This window comes from Chelon labrosus (assembly GCF_963514085.1).
Source record: "Chelon labrosus genome assembly, chromosome: 5".
In the NCBI taxonomy this organism is placed as follows: domain Eukaryota; kingdom Metazoa; phylum Chordata; class Actinopteri; order Mugiliformes; family Mugilidae; genus Chelon; species Chelon labrosus.
The window spans coordinates 7954157-7975997 of NC_140341.1; the positions used below are offsets into that span (position 1 = coordinate 7954157).

At 42.7% G+C, this 21841-nt stretch overlaps 2 protein-coding genes across 2 annotated transcripts in view; both read right to left on the reverse strand.

Annotated features, from left to right (window-relative positions):
- The window catches only part of neb (nebulin), a 55340-nt gene extending 47105 nt beyond the window's left edge, over positions 1-8235 (reverse strand). Inside the window, exons 1-18 of the mRNA XM_084544688.1 lie at positions 8028-8235; positions 5522-5566; positions 4774-4881; positions 4563-4670; positions 4296-4400; positions 4112-4216; positions 3916-4020; positions 3393-3497; positions 2855-2959; positions 2659-2766; positions 2153-2269; positions 1688-1789; positions 1490-1597; positions 1300-1404; positions 1101-1199; positions 415-519; positions 222-329; positions 13-126 (exon numbers count right to left, since the gene is read on the reverse strand). Coding sequence (XP_084400814.1) covers positions 13-126; positions 222-329; positions 415-519; positions 1101-1199; positions 1300-1404; positions 1490-1597; positions 1688-1789; positions 2153-2269; positions 2659-2766; positions 2855-2959; positions 3393-3497; positions 3916-4020; positions 4112-4216; positions 4296-4400; positions 4563-4670; positions 4774-4881; positions 5522-5566; positions 8028-8090 — 1815 coding nt within the window. The 5' untranslated portion in view covers positions 8091-8235. The remainder of the gene's footprint in view (positions 1-12; positions 127-221; positions 330-414; positions 520-1100; positions 1200-1299; positions 1405-1489; positions 1598-1687; positions 1790-2152; positions 2270-2658; positions 2767-2854; positions 2960-3392; positions 3498-3915; positions 4021-4111; positions 4217-4295; positions 4401-4562; positions 4671-4773; positions 4882-5521; positions 5567-8027) is intronic.
- A 5198-nt stretch (positions 8236-13433) lies between these two features.
- arl5a (ADP-ribosylation factor-like 5A) lies at positions 13434-21495 on the reverse strand. Its single transcript, XM_084543997.1, has 6 exons — positions 21157-21495; positions 16429-16489; positions 16166-16313; positions 15191-15274; positions 14333-14484; positions 13434-14150 (listed from the first exon to the last, which is right to left on the reverse strand). Exons 1-6 carry the CDS (start codon positions 21200-21202, stop codon positions 14102-14104), a joined length of 540 nt encoding a protein of 179 aa, XP_084400123.1. The 5' UTR covers positions 21203-21495; the 3' UTR covers positions 13434-14101.
- Between the last annotated feature and the right edge of the window lie 346 nt (positions 21496-21841).

Genomic DNA, 21841 nt, shown 5'->3' on the forward strand with positions numbered 1-21841 from the left:
CTAACGACTTACATCACTCTGGATTTTGGCCACGTGAACCGAGTGCAGGATCTTGGGATCGTCATTAATGCTGAGGGCTCCGACCATCTGCCCCTTGTTCTTCTCATACTCTTTTTTATATTTAACCTTTAAAGAGGAACAAAATGTTATTGAGGACTAAGTTACTGGAAAGACAGAGCGAGCAAGAAATTCTGAAACACGTGAGACGGTAGCACACTTACATCACTGGCGATATTTGTGTGAGCGCGGGCAGCCAGGATTGAGATGGTGTCGCCCTTGATCTCAAACTTTTTCGCCTTGGTTTTCTCCCAGTCGTACTTGTAACAGTTCTTTGAGGTGAAAATCATGACAGTCAGGAAACTGAGAGCAGACAGCGCTCACATCTGATTTTAGAGATTGCTTTAAGTTACTTACATCACTGAGGTTAAAAGCGTTAACTCTGGATTGGATGAAGAAGGGATAGTCTGGGGGCAGGTGTGACTTGTACTTAGTTTCCTCATACTTTGCTTTGTAGTTTAACTGCAAAGAAAAAACAGAGTGATAACATTAGCGCCTTCTCTTTATTATAGGGTAACGCTCCAGGTGATTTCAAGATAGAAGTTCAGGTAAAGTGTTATCTGATTTTCTGTCACTGGAGGGCAGCAGTGCACCGTATGCACTCAATCTAAGAGGAGCTGATGCTCCTTTCCCTGCCTCCCCAGCCCCTCACTGATCACAGGGTTTATTCTGGGCCAACTGAATGCTTGTTTCTATTTATACTACAGAGAAATGGCTCTCCAGTTTCCATGGCGCCCATAGAAAGACAGCTGGGCTATGTGGATGATTGGGCACATTTAAAGGTGATCTGCATATGTAGGAGAATTTGATCTGCGCCGTCAGGGTCACGGTTGCAGCAATTTAAGTCAATAAATGGACAATCTAACAAATAATCACGTTGACATCAGGCTCGTATGAACCACTTTCATGATATTCAAACAAGAGCAACCTCGCAGGGCTGATGAAATGACAAGTTTATTGAATTTACTGCGCTGATTTACAGGAAACTCTAATGCATTTTGATTTAACACAGAAGAAGAGAAGATCCAAAATGTGGTACATACGTCACTTAGCTGTTTGGCGTTGATGGCGGCTTGAACCAGGACTGGTGAATCCACCACTTGTGTGAATTTCACTTTGTCTGGATGTAGCTTGTAAACTTTCTGAAAACCGTAACATAAAAAGAAAAGAAACACATATAAGAATACTTAAATTATATCAATGTGAATTTCTGTGTGTGTTTAATCAGCCATGACTACTCACATCTTTGCACTGCTCAAGCTTCTTCGTAGCTTCGTACTCAGGCGTAATTGTTTGAGGGAAGAAGCATCTGGTTTTTATATCTTCATATTCAGCTTTATATAATTGCTGTGAGGGGAAAATGTGGAAATTGTAAGGAAGCACGCAACGACTACATGTAATAAATGAAATAACGAAGGACACAATGATTCACCTCATTCTTTATTTCCTCCGCTTTCTGGCAGTGGAGCATATAGAGGTCTTCATAGCTGCCGATGTAGTGGCCCTTCACCTCGTTTTCATACTTATCTTTGTAACGGGTCTGAAAATGGGAACAATAAAACGTATTTCAAACAAGAAAAAAAATTGTTTATGATAAAAGAAAGCATTTGTAATTATTGAGTATGCTTACATCAGTGAACTTCTTGAGTACGGAGTCCATCTGAAACTTGGGCGTGTCACAGTAGTTGATGCTGGAACCCCTGGATTTCTCATAGCTAGCCTTATAGACTTTCTGCAAACGAATATGAAGAGCAGAAAACATAAAAAGACGATGACAAAAAGAAAAACAACAAAACGAAAAACTCCAAGTAATCAAAGCTGAATTAATGAAATCCCTATTGGTTTCAGTTGATTCACTGTATGCAAAAAGTGACCTCTAAAATAAACTAATATTACAATTCACACAGATGACACCGTTATCATTTAAGAAGTCACTTTATACTTTAGCTAAGTGTCCAACAAGAGTAGCTGTCCACTTTAGCAGACTCCCTTCTCAAGATGGCATGAGGAATGCTAAACTATAGTACTGAATTTGTTTTCCTTTGAATATAAATTCTTAAAATTCTGTCTACACAGGGGTCTTCGGGTAACCTACATCGCTGAGGATGGTGCCGGCGTATCTGAGCTGTCTCAGGAGGGGATTCTCTGTGGCGGGAAGCGTGTTGTAGTCGCACTGCGCTTTCGTCTTCTCATAGTCCTTCTTGTATTGGACCTAAAGCCAGAAACAGATCAGCAAGGAGTAAAAAGAGATGGACGTGTGCTGATGAATCGTGACGCATGTTTTCATTGTGTGTGCGACAATGAGTGGGCGGCTGTGAGGTAGACAGGAACTGAAAGGCCTCCTCGTGCAGTTTCACGTATTGATTCTGTGTAGTGGTGAAAAGCACACGCTGTGAATCCGTGCAGCCACGCCGGCCCAAATGGAGGCGTCTCAGTCATGCACAATGTGGGTACAATGTCCCTGCGTCAGAGCGGCGGAGCGCTGACTCACGCTCCTCTCTGAGACACGGGTCAACTCTCTGTCGTGTCTTCCACATGAGACGGGACCTATAAAAAAATACTGTGATGTCATTGCGTTTGGGCGTGTGTTTGCGCACTCACCTCACTAGCAGCAATACGGGCCTTCTTGTTTGTCGAGTAAACGGGCGTGTCTGTTTGCATGAAATAAATTTGGTCTTTTATGGCCTCATATTGTTGCGTGTATTTTCTCTGAAAAGAAGACGCACACCACAGTTAGCGACTGAAAAAAATATGCAATTCAGTGATGATCCTGTCCTTTGTGTTGGTGAGCTCTTACATTGCTGAGGTTGTCCATTGCGACCCTGGCAGTGGCCACGTCGAAGTAGGGCGTCTCGCACCACTGACCCCTCACATTTTTATTGTAATCTTCCTTGTACTTGAGCTGTGGGGAACAAATGAGCAAAATTAATTTTACAGAAGATCTTTCAGCAGAGTAGATGGTTTATGGTTGATACTAGCTCTACAAATATCTCCACATGTTTATTAAAAACACATTAGGAATGACGGGAATCCTTTGAACCTATTGTTAGCCTCTCCCTTCCAGATTAGTGCGTCTACTAATATCAGAAAGCAGGTGGTCGGTTATCCCCAGCAGTGACTGAGGGCCCTGTTTAGGTGTGAAGGACAATTTTGACTCTCTAAAATTCAAGTTTCCTGAGAAGCTTTGACTCCCAGTACCATTGCACACGTCAACAAAATGGAAAGGTGGATAAAGTATGTGTAAAGCTAACTCGAAGCAAGATAGAGTTTCTCTACCTAGTTGTCAAATGCCTCTGTGTTTGTTTTTGAAGCCAGTATAAACATGCTGTACTCACATCACTGCGCTGATGGGCAACTCTCTTAGCCAGCTCCACTTCCGGAGGATCAGCCAAGGAGGTGTACTTGGCCATGCGCTGATCGTGGCCCTTCTTGTAGTGAATCTGCGGAGGCACACGACAGCAGGAGGAGTTGAAAATTTATAGAGGACGGTTAATTCCGCAACATCGATACGTGACCTCAGTCTGCCTCGATTCTAAAACTGACCCGTGATTTCCCTGCACCAGCAGGAAAAAAAAAAAAAAGGTTAAACGCAAATGGAATTGTAATGTAATTGCTTTCGTGGTGAGAGGAAAATGTTGTTTATGATACATCTGAGTCAGCGCAAACAAACGGAGCATAAAAGGTGGAAAAATGTGCTTGTCTGAGTATTTGACGCCGAGTTGGAATCTCAGGACTGTCAGGACTAACTACAAATACGATAAATCACAGCCGACCTGACTTTGTTTAAAGTAACAATTGTTTTATTTAGACTTTTATAGTTATTTAAAACACATGCTTAATGTTGGAACGCCAGCTTACATCACTGAGGACCTCCTGAGCCTTGGCCACCCTGCGCAGCTCGGGGCTGTCGGAGTACGGGTAGTACATCGTCTTCTCTTCATCCCAGGCCTCCGTGTAAAGTTTCTGAACAAGGACGCATCACGTCATCAATAAGACGGTATTCTTTGTTTTTGGAGCGTGCAATTTTGCATTTGAGTGCCATTGCTGGACCTACTTTGCTGTAGTTAGCAGCATTCTTCACAGCCAGAACCAGCTCAGGAGCATCGGGAGGCAGAAGGTACCGGTCCTTAGTCTCATCCCACTTCTGTCTATACAGGACCTGCAAGAGACAACGGTGTTAATGTTATATTTATTCATTTTCAAGCCGTTGCATGTTGGTGTAAGTTCAGGTAGCCTACCTTGCTCATCAGTTCGGATACTCGCTTGACGTGGGCGATCTCCTTGGCCTCACCATCATACAAGCTGGTGGTCCGAGTCTTATTCCCCTCCATGCGGTATTTAACCTGAGGACCATATGTGTGATATCACATTACTCACAGCTGCAGCGAGAAGTCTGAGCGAGTCGTTTTACTCATGTTGCTCAGAATCTCTCCTCCACATTCATCTTGTCACACTCGATCTGTTCCGGCCACAAACTACCAGGACAGTCCTGAGGAGCACTGTACCTCACTAAGCTGCTCCTGGGCCTTCCTGATGCGGATCATCTCAGGGGTCTCAGTTGTGAGCGCAGGAGGAGTCCCTCTGGACAAATCATAGGCCTTGCGGTACATATTCTGAATGCAAGACGACAAATGCAATTATTACACATCAAAAGATCCGGAAGACAAACTATTGGCTGGCGTTGGATCGATTTTTTAGCCCAAACTTGTTCCTTACGTGGCTGAACTGCTCCAGCATCTTCTGGCTGTGGGCCAGGTACGGAGTCATGAACTTGGAAGTGTCCACCTTGACCTTCTTCCTGACTTTCCTGGTGGGCAATCCAGACTGGTGGAGGACAGAGGGGAAATGCAGTTAACTATCCGTCTAACAGAGATATTACAAAATAAATTAGCCAGGAAGTAAAACTATGTTCACATAAAGGAAAAAAAAAAAGGTAGAAATAATAGTGTAAGATAGCCAAGGTGGAAGAAGAGCCTCTTACCAAACTGATTTCTCTAAGTCTGCGATAAACCCATTAGTGTACTTACTCACCTTTGGTAAGTGGAGGATTTATTCAGCACTAATTTATTCTACATGGAAGTCAGTGAGTGAGAATAATGGAATTACTAAAATCATGCTGAACGAGGGGCGACTGAAGGGGAGACAAACCCAAGGCAAGCAGAGGGGGGGAAGCTGAATAATCAGTAGCTACTACTGAGTATATCTATGAGACCAATGAGCTGCATGCGTTGTTACAGGCTCAGCAACGGCTCATACATTACAGTAACTCATCTGCTGCACGGAAAAGCCACAGAGAAGCAAATTACAACCGATTTCTAATGTAACTTTAAAGGCCCTGAAACAAAAGCAGCACCTTATCACATACAGGCATGCAGACGAGGAGGCGGAGTCGGCATAAGACAAAGGGAAGACAAGGGTGCCCTGCCCCACTGAACTGTTGCGCCTTGGGAGGAGGTGTTTTTACCTGAAAGACCTGAGTCTTGTGCTCAGAGACAGTCGTCGATGTAGTCTGCTCAACATATTACAAATATAGGAAACACTCTGTTTTCAAAACAAGTTATGGGAGAAGCAGCACAGAATTTCTTTTTTTTTTTTTTTTTTGTGGATTGAGGGTGATTTTTCCACAGCTCTGGTGTTCATCCATCACTAGCTGTTCTCTCCAACGCTCCCGCCATCTGGGATTTTTTGTTGTGACTTGCTATAAACTCCGCTCAAATACGAGGCTTGAATCCCCAGAGGTGGCTTACAGCACGATGTAATTTCTGACTAATTAAGCTTGTATTATACAAAAGATAAAGTCGTATTAATATCCTCGACGCTACGTGAGCCCGTCAGCTCTAAATCTTTGATCCTCTCACCGAGTCTATAAACACCAGGCTCTCACATGACAATAATTCTATTCTTATTTGTCGTTTCATAGACCATTGCTCCCGTTATCAGTTGCTACGGCACACTGGCGGTACACAAACTTGTTTGGACAGCTTGATAATCTCCATGTCTCTGCTCGCATGCGGCTTTTTGTGGGTTTATAGGATTACAAAAATACCCCCCCACCCCCATTTAATGGAATCAATCCAATTCTGGTTTAGAATTTAGTTCTTCTAACTTTTTATTGATAAAAATAGCTTAAATAACAACCCCACTGATCTCTATTGTACTGACTTTCTTGAAGCTTTTATTATTTATACTAACAACACCTTTAAGAGTGCTTTTCTGATCAGGTGACGTTATTCCCACACTGGAATATATACTGTTCCACGAATAGGACTCATAACTTGCAGCCTGCCTGAAATACACTTCCCCTGCGCAGGTCAGAGAAACTTTTTATAGGTGCATAAACTATAGAGCCAAACGTCCTTCAAATCTACCTGAAATCTAGGAACAACCAGAGCTGAGCGAAAGAACATCTCAATCATTTTAACCAACATGTGTGAGAGGCTTCACTATCTGGATCTATCAGACAGGAGAGAACCGTAGTCGTATGACTGTGCACTCTGCACGAAAGTGACATGTTCCTCTGTGCGTTCGCCTTCCCTAAGAAAACTTCTAGCTCTGTGACGTTAACATCCTCCGGGCTATCAGAGTGTGCCTCGTCTCACTTTCTCCCCTCTCTCTCTCTCTCTTTCTCCCCCTCTACGTCTTCCTCCTCTCTCCATCTCTCTGCCAATGTGCTGCAGAAGTTGGTTTCTAAATTTGTCTGAATGCCAGACGGCGAACTCTACACTCCACCCTGTTAATGACCCGGGAAGTTGGGTCATTTTTTTTTAAATTAAGAGGGAAAAAAATAAAAATAGATCGTTATAAAGGATTAATTAAAATCATATAATCATTACAGCTTTCTAAATTCTAAAGTGATTGTGTGTCTCTTACATATTATGTATTATGACCTGAGCTGCACTATGTTTCTCCCCATTCTGTAGATTAAATAAGAAGCCGTCTCAGTTCTTTCTGAAAACAATGCAATTTTTTCTCCACAGTCTGGATGAAAGTACTAGTGAAACCAGAGTGTATTGATTTTCCACGTATCCCGCCTCCCAGACGATTTACATCTTTGCAGTAAAGATGGTAAATCTCCTCGAAACCGTTGATATGTTATATGGGAGTTAAATGATTTAAAAAAACAAAAACAGTTGACTGATAAAAAAACATCGTGACAGTCAAGAACCACCATTCGGCCTCCCCTATAAGATATCAGCAATATTAAGAATGAACAAATACGAGGTTAACTTTAATCCTATTTCGCCAGGAAATACGGGATTAAGTGTTAGCCTTCTGTTTTCACTCTTCCATCGGACACTGGCACAGTGTGACATGACAGTATTTCATACACAAGATGGATTTAAAAAATGCAGGATAAAATATCTCAGGTTTAATCACATAATTCAGAGGAAAGAAAATTAAATGATGAGTGTGACAGATTTTCAGCAGGTCATTTGAGGCAAAAGACAAAATCTAAACTTCCAGAAACTGGCACAGCCCCAAGTTGTATGTGATCCAATCTTTTTATGTTGTTGTAAAATGTGTTCATCAATAGGTATATTGGAGAATGATGTTTGCCTGCAACTAAATTCCAGCTGAATGAATGTTGTAAAGTTATATGCTTGGGGTCTGTGGAAATAAATAACTTTACCTGGCTGTTTTGTAATGATTATATCACAGATTTTCACAAGTTTGCTAAAAAGCGAGGGCTCAGGTAAAGATAGACGCACCTTCAAAAGGACGCCAATAAAATAGAATTTGATTTACAGCTGATGGTTTAGGCCAACCGAGGACTTAAAACTCATCAGAAGGTGTCCGTCTGAAACGGGATATACCAGCAGACGTGGACACGAACTGCTGACTGGAAGGGGACTCGTCACTGACTTAACTATTCATAGAGTCTGCCACTTATCCAGCAGATTACCTCTATCTGGATGAATTCAATTTCAAATCATTATTACTGCAGGCTGAAAAAGAAGATGTCCACTAACCTCCTCGATGATTTCCTCCTCCTCCTCCTCAAATTCCTCATATTCTTCCACTACTTCCGCCATTTTTGGTACGGTTCTTCAGAAAATAAATGAAAAAAAAAGCAGATTATGTTTGTCTGACATTCATATTTTTGATATTTATACACAGGAAAGCACATCTAACAGGGAGGCAAGCTATGTTTTATCAGGAGCATCAGTTTCAAACAGTGTATACTGGGGTTTAGACATGACGTGAAAGGACAACTGCTGCAGGGATATTTTAGGATGCTTCCAGCCCTCCCTGATTACTTTATTCAAAAAAAATTATAATAATGATAATAACAACAAAACAGCAAACACATGCAAGAAAAAAAATGTTCAATCAATGTTCTTGTCATACCAGCAAAAGATTCCCGCAGTATTTCCTGACAGTAACGAAGCCTCACTTGCCATCCACTAGGGTCTCAAACTGATAGTCCAACTTTGTGATTAGCCCCTGAACAAAACGACAAAATGTGAAACGCCGCACAACAGTGTCAATCAAAGCTCAGACAAGGGAGAAGGGTAGATTAGCAAGGTGAGACGCTGAGCGCATTATAATAGGCCCCCCTGCCTTTTGAATGTGTGACAGCCACCCCTCCTCCCCTGACATGCCACAACACGGCTCAAAGAGCTGCGCCTCCTGGCTGAAGGCTGGCGACAGCTGCCCAACAGTGCTTCAGCTATTTGACATGTAAGCTAATGCCACGGCCCGATTGGTTGACTCTGTTTAGCAAATGGAGATGCAATGCCTTCTGAGGCTGCAGGTTAAATATAGGATGACATACTAACTACCTTTTTTAGCACTTGATTGCCCTGTCTTTAAAATAAAATATGATTTTCTTTGCCATGGAACGGCGAAAGAAAGGTAGATTTAGAAGAACAAAACAGGCAAGAGGTGCAGAGGTTTTGGGAAGAAGATGGCCTGATGACTGCAGCTGAAATTTCAGATACATCCAAACGTGGGCCTGGTCTGATCTTGCTTGAGTCTTCCAGATCTGTTTGGTTACTCCTTCAATGTGCAACGGAGAGTTAGCACTCCTTATTCCTCAGTCAGTTCTTCTTGGATGCAGATGGCAGCAGAGGATGGAAACAAAGGATATCCGAGCAGACGGAAAGCCATGCAGGGTGTAGAGATAGACAGATTTGCAGGGCATTCTTTTTTGTTTGTTTGTTTGTTTGAATCCTTTTCCTTTGCTTACCAGTTATGTTAAAGTTTAATGGTGTCCCAAGCCGCCAAAAGCCTCCCCAGCTTCCCTCCAGAGAAACACTGGGCGACAGCACACAGCTGCGGTTTGTACCCAGGTTATCATGTGGCTGACGCAGCCAATCAGAGGCCAGCACTCTCAGGTTTCAAAATCTAAATATACCTAAGTGATCCTTTCAGAAAGGAGCACCTGTTGAGGCTAATGCATCAGCGGTACAGTTATGAGGAAGGCAGCGGGGTCTCAAGAAGACAAGCGTAAACTACAACCGACCCACCCAGAGTGAATGGCAGCGTGGCGGTTGGGAAGTTGACAGATAATGCCACTGTTTTGTTTTGATTTTTGTTAATTATTAAATCTAAGAATATGAGATGAGGCGACCAGCTTCGGGCCCAGCGTGGCTGCGAGTGTCAGATCTGTTGAGGTCATCTGTCAGCTGACCCTGAGCTGGCTGCGTCCTGTCAAGAAATCAGGTCAATATCAAACTGAGGACCTGAGAGACACGGCGAGGAACAGAACATGAACCACATGTGAACAGCTACTAAACATTATTATGACTCCTGATAAATCACCAATCCTAACTGGGTAGGGATGAGCCTGTAGATGAGTAATGTTTTGGAACGAAGACCGAAGACATCAAGATAGAAAACATTTCAGACGACTGACAACTAGTCCACTGTGTGGGCAATGTTCATGTGATGTTCCTGTGCTAATAAAACCCTCATCTTATTCCTCACCGCCTGGCTGTATGAGTTTGTTCCAACTCTTTATTAAATCTACTTGATGTTTACACTGAAACACAAGTGCCAGGTTTTTGTCCTTGGATAACCGTTTTTCTATTTTTGCACTTGAGCCGCCACAACAGACCCAATATTTTCGGTTTTTATGAACATGCCACGTCCTAGCATGTAAAGTAGTTCAATCTGAAGACAAATTGCCAAATTATGAAGTTGCGTAATGCATACATGGCATGTTCAATGCAAACAACTGCATCCTAACCCTAACCCTAACCCTACCAATCGATCTCTCCTCGAACTTACAACTTTAATTGTTCTTTTGTGCATTTGAACAAAGTTTGGATGTACTGCATATTTCTGTATAGCTCTGACTCTACTACTAGCTCTAGATGCTAGCCTATATTCTAACAATTTTCACATATTATCTCTTCATAATGAAGACTACAGGACAAGCGACAGATAGGCCACTCACGGTTCGTGTGTTTTCAGTGCATGCAAAGCTTTTGAATATTTTATAAATACATCGAAATCTATTTCTAGATATTACAATAAGACCGTACAGCTGAGGCGATTTGCATATACGGTTAAATTTAGCTGTATTTTACTGTAAACATGCAGAGGACAGAGGACAGAGGATGAAAAGTGTACACTTGTATCTCTCTGGTATGCCATATCTTTACTCTCGCTCTTTTGCGCCAGGAGTAGGGTGCTATCCGGGGACCGAGATGGATGGCAACAGCTGAATGTCTCCCCGTCGTGTCCCTCCGTCCTGTGATGCACCGGGCTGACTGCAGCTTGGTCCTCATTAGCAACATCCCTGCAGTTCAGTTCTGATCTCACCTAATCTGCAAAACTAAAATAAAAAATAAAAAAGTGTGTTTTAAAGGTTGAGATCACCTGCTCCTAGTGGTATCTACACATGGTTTATGACATGAATTTAATAGATTTACCAAATATACAAGAATTCAGTGTCAGCCCTGCGATAGACTGGAGACCTGTGCAGGGTAGCATAGCTAAGATTGGCTCCAGCGGTTACAGAAGATGAATGAATGAACAGGACTTCAGCTTTTTCAGGATGGAAGAATAACCCCGATGTCTACACAGTCCATCAACTTCTCATCAAGAAGTTGATAAGAAGGCAGAAGTTGAAGGGCTGATGCTCAGATTTTAATCTTGGATAGTTCTGCTTTTCGCCCCAAATAGAGAAGTACACGTTGCGTTGGCATAGCTTATGAAATAATGACGTTCAAGTTCAACAGCAACACATTCCTCCAGAAACAAAGCCCTTACAGGTTTGTGCAAACATCAATGCTACAAACAGTTTTTTATTTTTTTTTTGAGAGATGGCCGGAGAAGACTTTTCAGGCCATGAAAATACTTACATGTACGACAAATTCAGATGTAATGGGGGAGCCTTTTAATGGTTGTAGCAGTCAGGAGAATGACTTCCTAATGCCAAAGACACCCAGGGAGGGCGGCAACACGGTGCTTAGTCACTGGAAAAAATGACCGATGACCGGTGAGACCAAAAACACAACAGCTGCAGGGGAGACAACCACAACATAAACACTGCCAACTGCAAATCTTATCCCGCTAACGCCAAAAAGAACACAATGAATCCTAGTGAGGTACAAAGTCCAAAATTAAACCGGCTGATCAGCTATAGAGTGACCCGTCTTGATCAAGATAGGTTGTTGTTTCACAATCAGGAAGGCTTCCAGATTAAGGAGCCTCTGTGGATCTGTAGCAAACAGGAGATGCCTAAGGTTGGTCACTAATGTCACGGTCTTGGCACTAAATCTGTTTTCATTTTGGAGGCTGTGGTTTGCAGTAACATTGAACTGTATTGAGTTGTACGACACATGTTTCTATCGTTTTTGACAGCTCCGTTTTAGTCAGTGGGCTTGGCTAAACGATATAAAACAGCTTTTGCGCTTAATTCAATACAGCACCACAAACTACACCCTCCAAAATGATCACACAATTGAATTAACCCCTTTCTGACACCACTTCCACATGAATAGGACATCATAACAGCCATTAAAGGGGATTCGGTGCAAGGCTGTTACATTAGGATGCATTTTTCTTTTCACTAGTGTACTCAATGAACTAGAAAGCGAGTGTATATTAGACCTGTACAAACCGAAGGATAAATCCTTATAAACACATATTTGCAGTGATTATAATGTCTAGGTCTGAGAAGTTACTGATCAGTGCCTAAAACAAACTGAGGTCATCAAAATTCGGACTGTGCATTGGTGGCAAATGATTACAAAATTAGAGAACGTCAATGAGTTTGTATTAGCACTAATGTGTTGAAGGAATTGGTATTTTGGTCATTCATCTTCTGTAACCGCTTGTCCTGTGAAGAGTTATGGTCGGCTTGTCTTTGAATAGGTGTGAGCTAACACACAGCCATCGGCATATTCACACCTACGGCCAATTTAGAATCACCAATGAACCCAACCAGCATGTCTTTGGACGGTGGGAGGAAGCTGGAGTACCTGGAGAGAACCCACGCAGACACAGGGAAAACATGCAAACCACACACAGAAAGGCCCAGTCGGCCACAGTTATATATAAATACATATCAAACCAACTTTGAATAGGTGTGAGAAAAGTAAAAGGCACAATCTGGCCCCATTCCTGGAACTTTTCCTGTGGTCTCCCGTTCATTAGCAGATGGAATTCATCCAGTTGTCTTGTGAGGCTATGATCTGAAGAGAGTTGGACTGTATTAAAACATGCCGATGACTAATTTAAATTTACACCTTGGTAGACAACTTCCACTTTTGCCTTCAAAGAAACCTCCAGTGCACAGGAAATGTGCAATAAAACCCAAAACTGTGGACCGAGAGACGCTTCAAATGTGCGAAGAGCTGCAGAGTCAGATGATAAAAATAAACAAAAGGAGACGCTTTCACGCACATCGAGCGTCGCTTCCATTCACAGCAAAGAAGAGAGCTCCTCTGTGTTTGCCGTTACGGTGTTTATGAGGCTGCTGATGAAAGGATAATCACAAGTCAAAGTATTATTGTGGTTAATGGTGGGGCTGTTTGCTGACGTTGTAAAAAAAAAAAACACAACTGCCTCGCAGCAACACTGCCATGACAACAGATCTGGGTGGGTGGGGGTGTTGTTATATGTGGCAACACTGATATACAGTCCTTACTACTCTGCACTCACTGTGAGCTGCTTACATTTAGGAGCAGGTCTCGTCTTCACTTTCTGAATCCCTCTTCTTTCCTACTCTTTGGCTGCCTCCACTCTACTCCTGTAGCTGCTCTGCTCTCTGATAAAGCATCGCCCGACAAGACAATGAGTTCACGCGACGCATTCTGCCCCCTAGAGGACTAAGACAGAAACAAAAAACATGAATTACGAAGAATAAAAAGAGCTTTCTAGCGAGTCACCTGAAATAAATACTCATTCATGACACAGTGCAATTCACCTGAAACGGATAAAAACACTTTATTTCAGTGATTATTCATAGGGACTGAAAGGAGGAGGGCGCTTTGTGATTCCACCCTCCCTTCTGCATGTTTCAGTCACCATCAACCATCATCGCTTGAACATTCTGCTGCAGGCACCGAGTTAAGAGAGAATACTGGACTGTACACACGGGGGTGGGAGGCAGAGTGGGGTGGGGTTGGGTTGGGTTGGGTTGGGAGGGGGCGGGGGCAATAAAAACCACCACAGCCAGTCCGGCAATACTGCAAGGCCACCGTGGGCTAGACTCACACACATCTGAAGAACAAGTCCATGTACAGTTCCAGAGTCCGACACTTTGCCGACATGTGTGTTTTGCTGAAGGTAAACCGTGCAGAGATTTAAATAATTCGAGTCTCTTTATTGTCCATCGTCCTTTCCGAAAAGGTCGTGTGTTTTTTTTTTTTTTTGTTCAGAGGTCTTCTCGTAAAATAAATTATTACAGGAGAATGTAACGTCCCGGCAGCGGTCTGCCTATGTCAGCGTCACAGGAAAGAGGAGAGGGCCATCCATCAACTGACCTCACCCCCCCCTCGTTCTCATCCTCACGTCTGGAGGCAGAAAAAAAAAACAAAAACAAAAAAAAACAGAAAGGGCGCACTCCTAATCAAAGTCATCAAGTTCATCATCTCACACGCAGCCGGGACATCATCCACTCGAGACCCTGGCACAACCTGGAGGGTTAAAAAATGACAACGGGGAAAGAGATAGAGGAATGGGGGATGTGGACAAGAGGGGGACAGAAATACAGACAAGCATTAAAATAAAAGCTGCGTGCCTTTAACGTATTAAAACAGAAACTGAAGTCGTACTTTTTCTCATATAATAATATCTGAGTAATAAATGCAGTTCTCACCCCTCCCCAGTGAGGGCGCAGCAGGCCTGGATGTGCCACTGGTGGTCTTTGACAGAGGTAAGCTGGAGGCTCTGGGAGATCTCAGCCACAGACATGCAGCCTTTTACGTCCTGCTTGTTGGCAAAGATCAACAGCCCGGCCTTTCTTAAGTCCTAAAAGAAGAGATAAGAGGCATCAAAAGATGACGTGGCACGGATCGTTATCATTTTTATTCGAAGAGGTGAAATAACTGAGTGTACAATCACAGAGAGTGGACTTACATTCAACTCAGTCACCAGTATTACATATTAAAAGCTGTGCAAGTAAACAAGAGCCACAAGAAATGGTGTTAAATATTCTAAAAGCTAAGGAAAACCCAAAAGACATGCATGTTAGGTTGGTAGATGGACTTGCACCACCTCTTCCTACCTCTCACTCAGTGATTCTACAGGTAAGGCGTTAATAGAAATGGATTGATAGCAGATTGATGTATGCCTCAATAGCATTAGTCAAAAGATCTGTTGATATATTTCATAGCACGGGGCAATTAAATGTCTAATTTGGCTACGTTTCTTTTAACATTTGGATTTTAAATGAGTAAAAAAGTCCTAAGCAGAAACAAGGATCACATAATCAACACCTTTTCTACCGTTATCTAATTTAAATTGTCAAATATGAGCCCGGGGGGAAAGAATTACAGATATTGTGCACTTTTAGATGCCTCATCTCTGAGCACAATTTATTTTTATGCATTTTAATTGTATTCTATTTAAAATAACACTTTATTACATTTATATATATAAAAAAAAAAACAATGTAAACTTGTATGAACACAAATAATACAGTTTTATTTTGCCATTACGTTTTTGTGCTACTCACTTCATGTGCTAGCATTCTGTAGAGTTCTTCTTTGGTCACGGAGATCCTTTCTCTGTCTGTGCTGTCGACCACCACAATTACAAACTAGTCAAAAGAAGACAGAGAGAAATAATTGACAATTAATTAAAGAAGATGTCAACTTTGCCAGACCAGAATGACTGCAGACATTCTCAATTACGTGAAAGAAATGAGACCTAACAGTGTGCTGATTTAAAGTGTGCTGTGTTGGGGGAAAAAAAATGCAAACTGCAGGTAACAGGTGTCAAAAATAGTTTCTTGATATGTTTAGGCTGAGAAATAATACACTATATACACATATTAATATATTATGTACAGAGTGGACTCAAATTTGTAAGGCAAAGCTGCATCTGAGATGTGGCAAGCACCATAATGCGATCAAAACAAAACACAAAACGCAGGATTTCCTTTCCTGTCTATCTCTGAGAAAGCTCCTTCAGGTGTTTAACATGTTGATCAAAGCAGAACATAGGGTTTTTTTTTTTTTAAACCAGGTTCCTGTCTTACAAACCACACACAGCAGTAGAAATGGCAATACACGTGAACAAATTTTGCAGCTGTGGGGTTCTGCCAGCAGCACATACTGTATATATGTATATAGAGAGTCTATGCAGTTTATAACACAGCTGTAAATGAAGAAGATGCAGATGACATACTCTCCCTATTCATTTTTTTTCTAGTCTTCTTTCTTCTGCAGGGTGGATCGTATTGTTGTATCCCATACGTCTTTTGGATGTACATTGATATACCTTATATAGCGTCTCAGACCTTATCAGTATCATCCCATACTGCACTTTCCTTTTACTGGTTTGCTCTTCCTTTTGTATACACTCATCAGTCATCAGTCTCAACCATTTAACAGTCTATATATAGCTCAGACAGTTCCACTATTTTAATTAGACGTCTCAAGAATCTCAGCAGTCCTCCTCTGATACACAGTCGGCCCGTCAGAGTTACCTCCGTGTTCGTGTAGTACGTGTTCCACGACGACCGAAGGGACTCCTGACCCCCGATGTCCCACATCAGGAAATGAGTGTTATTGACGACGATCTCCTCCACGTTGCTCCCAATCGTTGGGGAAGTGTGCACCACTTCATTCATTGAGCTACAATGAAAAAATGTGAAGTTATGAGCGGGTAAAGCACCCTTCACAAAATGGCCATGTGCAATTCTTATTTACGCCGTTTGTTGTGAAAAGAGAAGCTTATTTCAATACTTACAACTGGTAAAGAATTGTGGTCTTGCCAGCATTGTCTAGGCCCACAATAATGACTTTGTGCTCTGAAAGAAAATAAAGACAAAGACCAACATCAGTATGTGGGTTAAGAGCTGGTGACGGTCTGATGCAAGACTCTTATGTAAACTTAGACGAGTAATATGTTTAAAAGGCGTTTTTTTTAATTTTATGTGGGACGGTGCTTTGAGACGGTTAAACAACAGCCTTTTCTGTGTCTAACGCTATCCTTTGATACCGAATTGTGTAGCTTCGCACATGTAGCGCCACTGGGACATTGTGAACGGCGTGCTTTTCACAGCTGTAGATGCGTTAGTGGGTGGGTTTTCAGAAGCGCGTGCCAGCAGCAGCAGCAGCTGCGGAGACGGCATCTATAGCGTCTCTCTCTAACAAACACAGGCTTTACCTGCGAATAAGACAAACAAGATGTGACAACCAGGATCGATTGCTATCTCGCGGCTGATACGCTGAATTGACGAGAGGTAGAAAGAGGTCCTGCAGTCAGCACAAGGACGCGATAAAGGCAGGCGAAAGATGACACAGCGACAGAGATCAAAGTGGCGGTTGCTTTTCTGTAAATCTTTTGTGACATGACGCCAAGTTTCACGCATCGGGAGCAGCACTAAAGGCTGTTTTTTAAATCGAACAATTGCCATGTTTCATGTGACGAGACAGGAAGATGAGGGCAGATGAGGAACAAAGTCTGGTTGGTGCGACTGGTGGTAATGTTCAAATGGGTAATCAAAAAACGTTCGAGCATGACAGAAGGAGATTTAAATCAAAGCGTTGTTCCGGTGTTAAACATGCGTACGGTTTATCAGAACTATCTTTGTGTTTGGTCTGTGGAAAAAGCCAAGCATCACACAAACATATGCACGTATGGTCTTCTGTTGATATGAGCATACAGGGCAATGGCTCCAACAGACTTTTAGGTATTGTGCTAACATTGTTCAGTGTCTGTGACCCTAATTTTTGCGGCCCCCTGCGTATGCAACGTTCACAACGCTGAACCCACAGCAGCTGTGGTGGCAACGAGGAGGAGGAACATTATTCCAGCAGATACATCACAGACTAGACACAACACACATCTCACAACGGTGTCTACCGCACTGCAACTGAAAGAAGCTGGTGCGAAAAAAGCAGTGGCATCAAACGTGAAGTTTATGCAGGTGCGAGATAAGTTGCTGTTAACATCTTTTTAATGCACACTGCACAGGGATGGTACGCTCCTACTGGCTCCCCATCACCTAAAGCAAACTTCCAACAAGATTTGTATTATAATTACCAATATCATGCAAATATATATTGTCTATTTTGGTCAATTTGTGCTTGACAAATGGAGTGTGGTTAAAAAGTGTTCGCCAACTTGCTGATTTCTTTTTCTTTTGTGGCATGTTTGTCACACGTAATGTTTCAGATCATCAAACTAATCTAAACGTAAGACAAAGATAACACAAGTAAACACAAAATGCAGTTTTTTTAAATGAAGATTTTCATTATCAAGGGGGAAAATGTTCCTGTGTGAAAAAGAATTTCTCTAGCCACACCCGGGCCTAATTACTGCCACACCTGTGAAGAAATCACTTAAATAGGACCTGCCTGACAACGTGAAGTAGACCAAAAGATCCTCCTCCTCAACAGCTAGACATCACGCCAAGATCCAAAGAAATTCAGGAACCAATGAGAAAGAAAGTAACTGAGGTCTATATCAGTCTGGAAAAGGTTGTGAACCAATGAGAAAGAAAGTAACTGAGGTCTATATCAGTCTGGAAAAGGTTGTAAATCCATGTTTAAAACTTTGTGGAACCACAGTGAGAGCCGTTATCCCACAAATGGCGAAAACAGCGGCGAACCTTCCAAAATAACCCGAAGAGCACAGCGACGACTCATCCAAGAGGTCACAAAAGACCCCACAACAACATCCAAAGAACAGAACTGCAGGCCTCAACTGCCCCAGTTAAGGTCGGTGAAAGAGACTGGGCAAAAAAATGACCTGCATGGCGGAGTTCCAAGACGAAAAACCACCGCTGAGCAAAAAGAACATAAAGGCTCGTCTCAGTTTTGCCAGAAAACATATTGATGAGCTCCAAGATACTCCAAAATGCTCTGTGGACTGACGGGACAAAAGCTGAACTGTCTGGAAGGTGTGTGTCCCGTTACATTTGGCGTAAAAGTAACAAAGCATTTCAGAAAAAGAACATCATACCAACAGTAAAATATGGTGACAGTCTGGGGCTGTTTCGCCGCTTCAGGACCTGCAAGACTTGCTGCTGTCTACTAAAAAATCCTGAAGGAGAACATCTGGTTATCTGTTCGTGATCTCAAGCTGAACTTGGGTTCTGCAGCAGGACAATGATCCAAAACAACACCAGCAAGTCCACCTCTGAACGGCTGAACGGAAAACAGAATGAAGACTCTGGAGAGGCCTAGTCAAAGTCCTGACCTGAATCCTATTGAGATGCAGTGGCACGACCTTAAAAAAGGCGGTTCATGCTTGAAAACCCTCCAATGTTAGCCTGGTCATTACCATCCTACGTTTCCGCCCGAAATTAGATTTCGGTCTGGCACGTTAGTCTGGCCCAATGTAATAGGAATCTGTCTCCGTAATGGGCGGATGCTTATTTTGAGGTTTAAAATCATTGGAGTTCCCTTAACCAACCAGCAACGTTTGGTAATGACGCATATTGTGCGCCGGAGTTCAGGCTCTTACGCTTACCACTTCCGCTTCCAGTTAAATAAATCAAACTTTTCCCAAAGCCAGTTGGAAGGAGAGCTACGACGTCCTTGCCATTTATAAAATTGACAAGACAAGCGCCTCTTGTTCTGGTTTTAATTCCGTGATGCTCTCGAGAGTTGAGACAACTTCGCGGATGGCTTCCGGCGTCTCTTCCTCCGTCGCCATTGTTGCTATGCTGTTGAACTACAAGCTTCGCTGGCTGGACTACAAGCAACTCGGCAGGCGAGTTCCGCGTCATCACTCAACTGTTCGCTGATTGGCGCGGTTACACGCGAACCGCGGAAGTGCAATTGGGCCAGACTAACGTGCCAGACCGAAATCAAATTTCGGGCGGAAACGTAGGATGGTAACGACCAGGCTACAGCAAGTCCACCTCTGAACGGAAAACAAAATGAAGACTTTGGAGAGGCCTAGTCAAAGTCCTGACCTGAATCCTATTGAGATGCAGTGGCGCGACCTTAAAAAGGCGGTTCATGCTTGAAAAACCCTCCAGTGTGGCTGAATTACAACAATTCTACGAAGATGAGTGGGCCAAAATTCCTCCACGGCGCTGTAAAGGACTCGTCTCAAGTTATGGCAAACGCTTGACTGCAGTTGTTGCTGCTAAGGGTGGCCCAACCAGTTATCAGGTTTAGGGGGGCAATCGCTTTTTCCACACAGGGCCATGTAGGTTTGGTTTTCCCCCTTCATAATAAATTCATTTAAAAACTGGATTTTGTGTTTACATGTTATCTGTCTCATATGTAAATGTGTTTGTTTGATCTGGTGTGACAAAATCAGGAAGTGGGCAAACGCTATTGGACACCACTGTACCGTGCAGAGTGATGGTTAGATATGCTCAAACTCTTGGGAGGAACTGATTTTGCCTCTTCTCTATCTCGTATCCCACCTGTTGCCAAGCGTGTCAGCTAAAAATGGTTTCTTTTATTATTTTTTTTTTTCTTTTTGGTAATAATCGACAGAACTGGAAGAACATCATGGGACGTTGTTAAGTCAGGACCTTAACGTTCAAACCACATACAGGAATCACAAGTTTTCCTCTCTGTAAATGAACTACTGTTGTCACACAAAGGTTGAATCAATCAGCTGGGGACGGCGGCCACGGCGAGACTAACCCCAGACTAGATGCAGGGGTTACAATAAAAGCTTTACAGGCTCCGGGGACAGGACGGGAAACGGAGCAAAGTTCACTGAAGCATTGTTAGATCTGAAAGAGATATATATATATACGGGCTTTGTTGTCCGGACGTCACAGTCATTGTCGTGCCACGACAAAACAAAACCGGATAGTTGAACTCTAACCCTGATTTGGAGAGGCCAAGCGAATGTAGTATGTATGAATGAATGAATGAATGAATGCCGGTGCACTTTGAATTCTTGACGTGACACTGATAAGGTGATGTGATTACATGGACATTACAGAGGCAGTGTGATTCACTCTAAAGTCATTCATTGGGACTTGTTGGCCCCGCAGCATTCTGCTGATGAGGCTGTCTACAGTGTGCTTTGTGTGTGTGTGTGTGTGTGTGTGTGTGTGTGTGTGTGTGTGTGGCCACCTCCAGTCACAATACCGGTCACCGGGGCAAAACACTGGACCATACGCCGGGATTCGTGTTACAGGAGGTTTCACAATGATTCAAGATCACCGGGCACCGAGCACAGACTAGGTTTCAGCTACCTGCATTAATAATCTAACACAAAGTTAAGCCAGAGACGGTGTGCTAAGAGCGAGGTTTTATTTATTTTTTTTGCCAATAAAAAGGCGAAACAGCAAGAATTGAATGTGGAAAACGTAAAGCCACACACAGCAGACATCATAAGACACATCTTATAGAGCGTCATGAACAGAAAGCTGCCTGGTTCCTCGGCTAATAAGAAAGCAGCAGACCAACGGGCCTTCTCTGACCAACCCGAGCCAAATTAGCTCCCGTTTTTTCCGACAGTTTCGCGATATATATGCCACGACGCCACTCTTACCTTGGTGATTAAAAAGCCTCCATAGCTTCGTGAACAGTATCCCCATGGCTGACGGCGGAGGACTTCGATGCCAGCTTGTAAGAATCCGATGCAAGTTAGCTAGCTAGCCGTGGTGATACCCAGCGCTATTAAACTTTACCTACAGACGGCTGGCTAGCTGGCTAGCTCACCTCGCTAACTACGCCGACGGAGAGCTGTCAAGGCGCTTGAGAGCGACCGCCATACTTGTTAGGAATTAATCTCGACTATGTCTGTCACACGGGCAGCATATGTCAAGTGGGACGGTTAAAACAAAACCAAAACGACAACCACCGCTGGTGCTAGCTCCTTGGTGTCAGCTGGCTGTTGTGAAGTGCGATGCGCTGTCAGTCTTGCGCATGCGCACAAGGGGTGCCTTGGAGCCGATGACAGAACTACAGACTGAAAGAAAAATTATATTATATTATATTATATTATATTATATTATATTATATTATATTATATTAAATTATATTATATTATATTATATTATATTATATTAGTATGTGAAGTTTAATAATTAAATATAAATTATTACATCTTTAACGTAACAGACTTTACTTATATGAATAATAAATTACTTTTCATTGTTGGTAAGAAAAACAAGCATTTTTTTTAATATTTTGATATCATATAATACATTTTAGATTTTGCATCAAAATTATTA

Excerpts from the sequence above, each read along its gene's own strand:
- arl5a (XM_084543997.1), bottom strand. The coding sequence starts at position 21,202 with ATGGGGATACTGTTCACGAAGCTATGGAGGCTTTTTAATCACCAAG. Across the intron at positions 16,490-21,156 it reads GAGGCTTTTTAATCACCAAG|AGCACAAAGTCATTATTGTG; the intron begins GTAAGAGTGGCG and ends ATTTTCTTTCAG. Across the intron at positions 15,275-16,165 it reads CGTACTACACGAACACGGAG|TTTGTAATTGTGGTGGTCGA; the intron begins GTAACTCTGACG and ends TCTTTTGACTAG.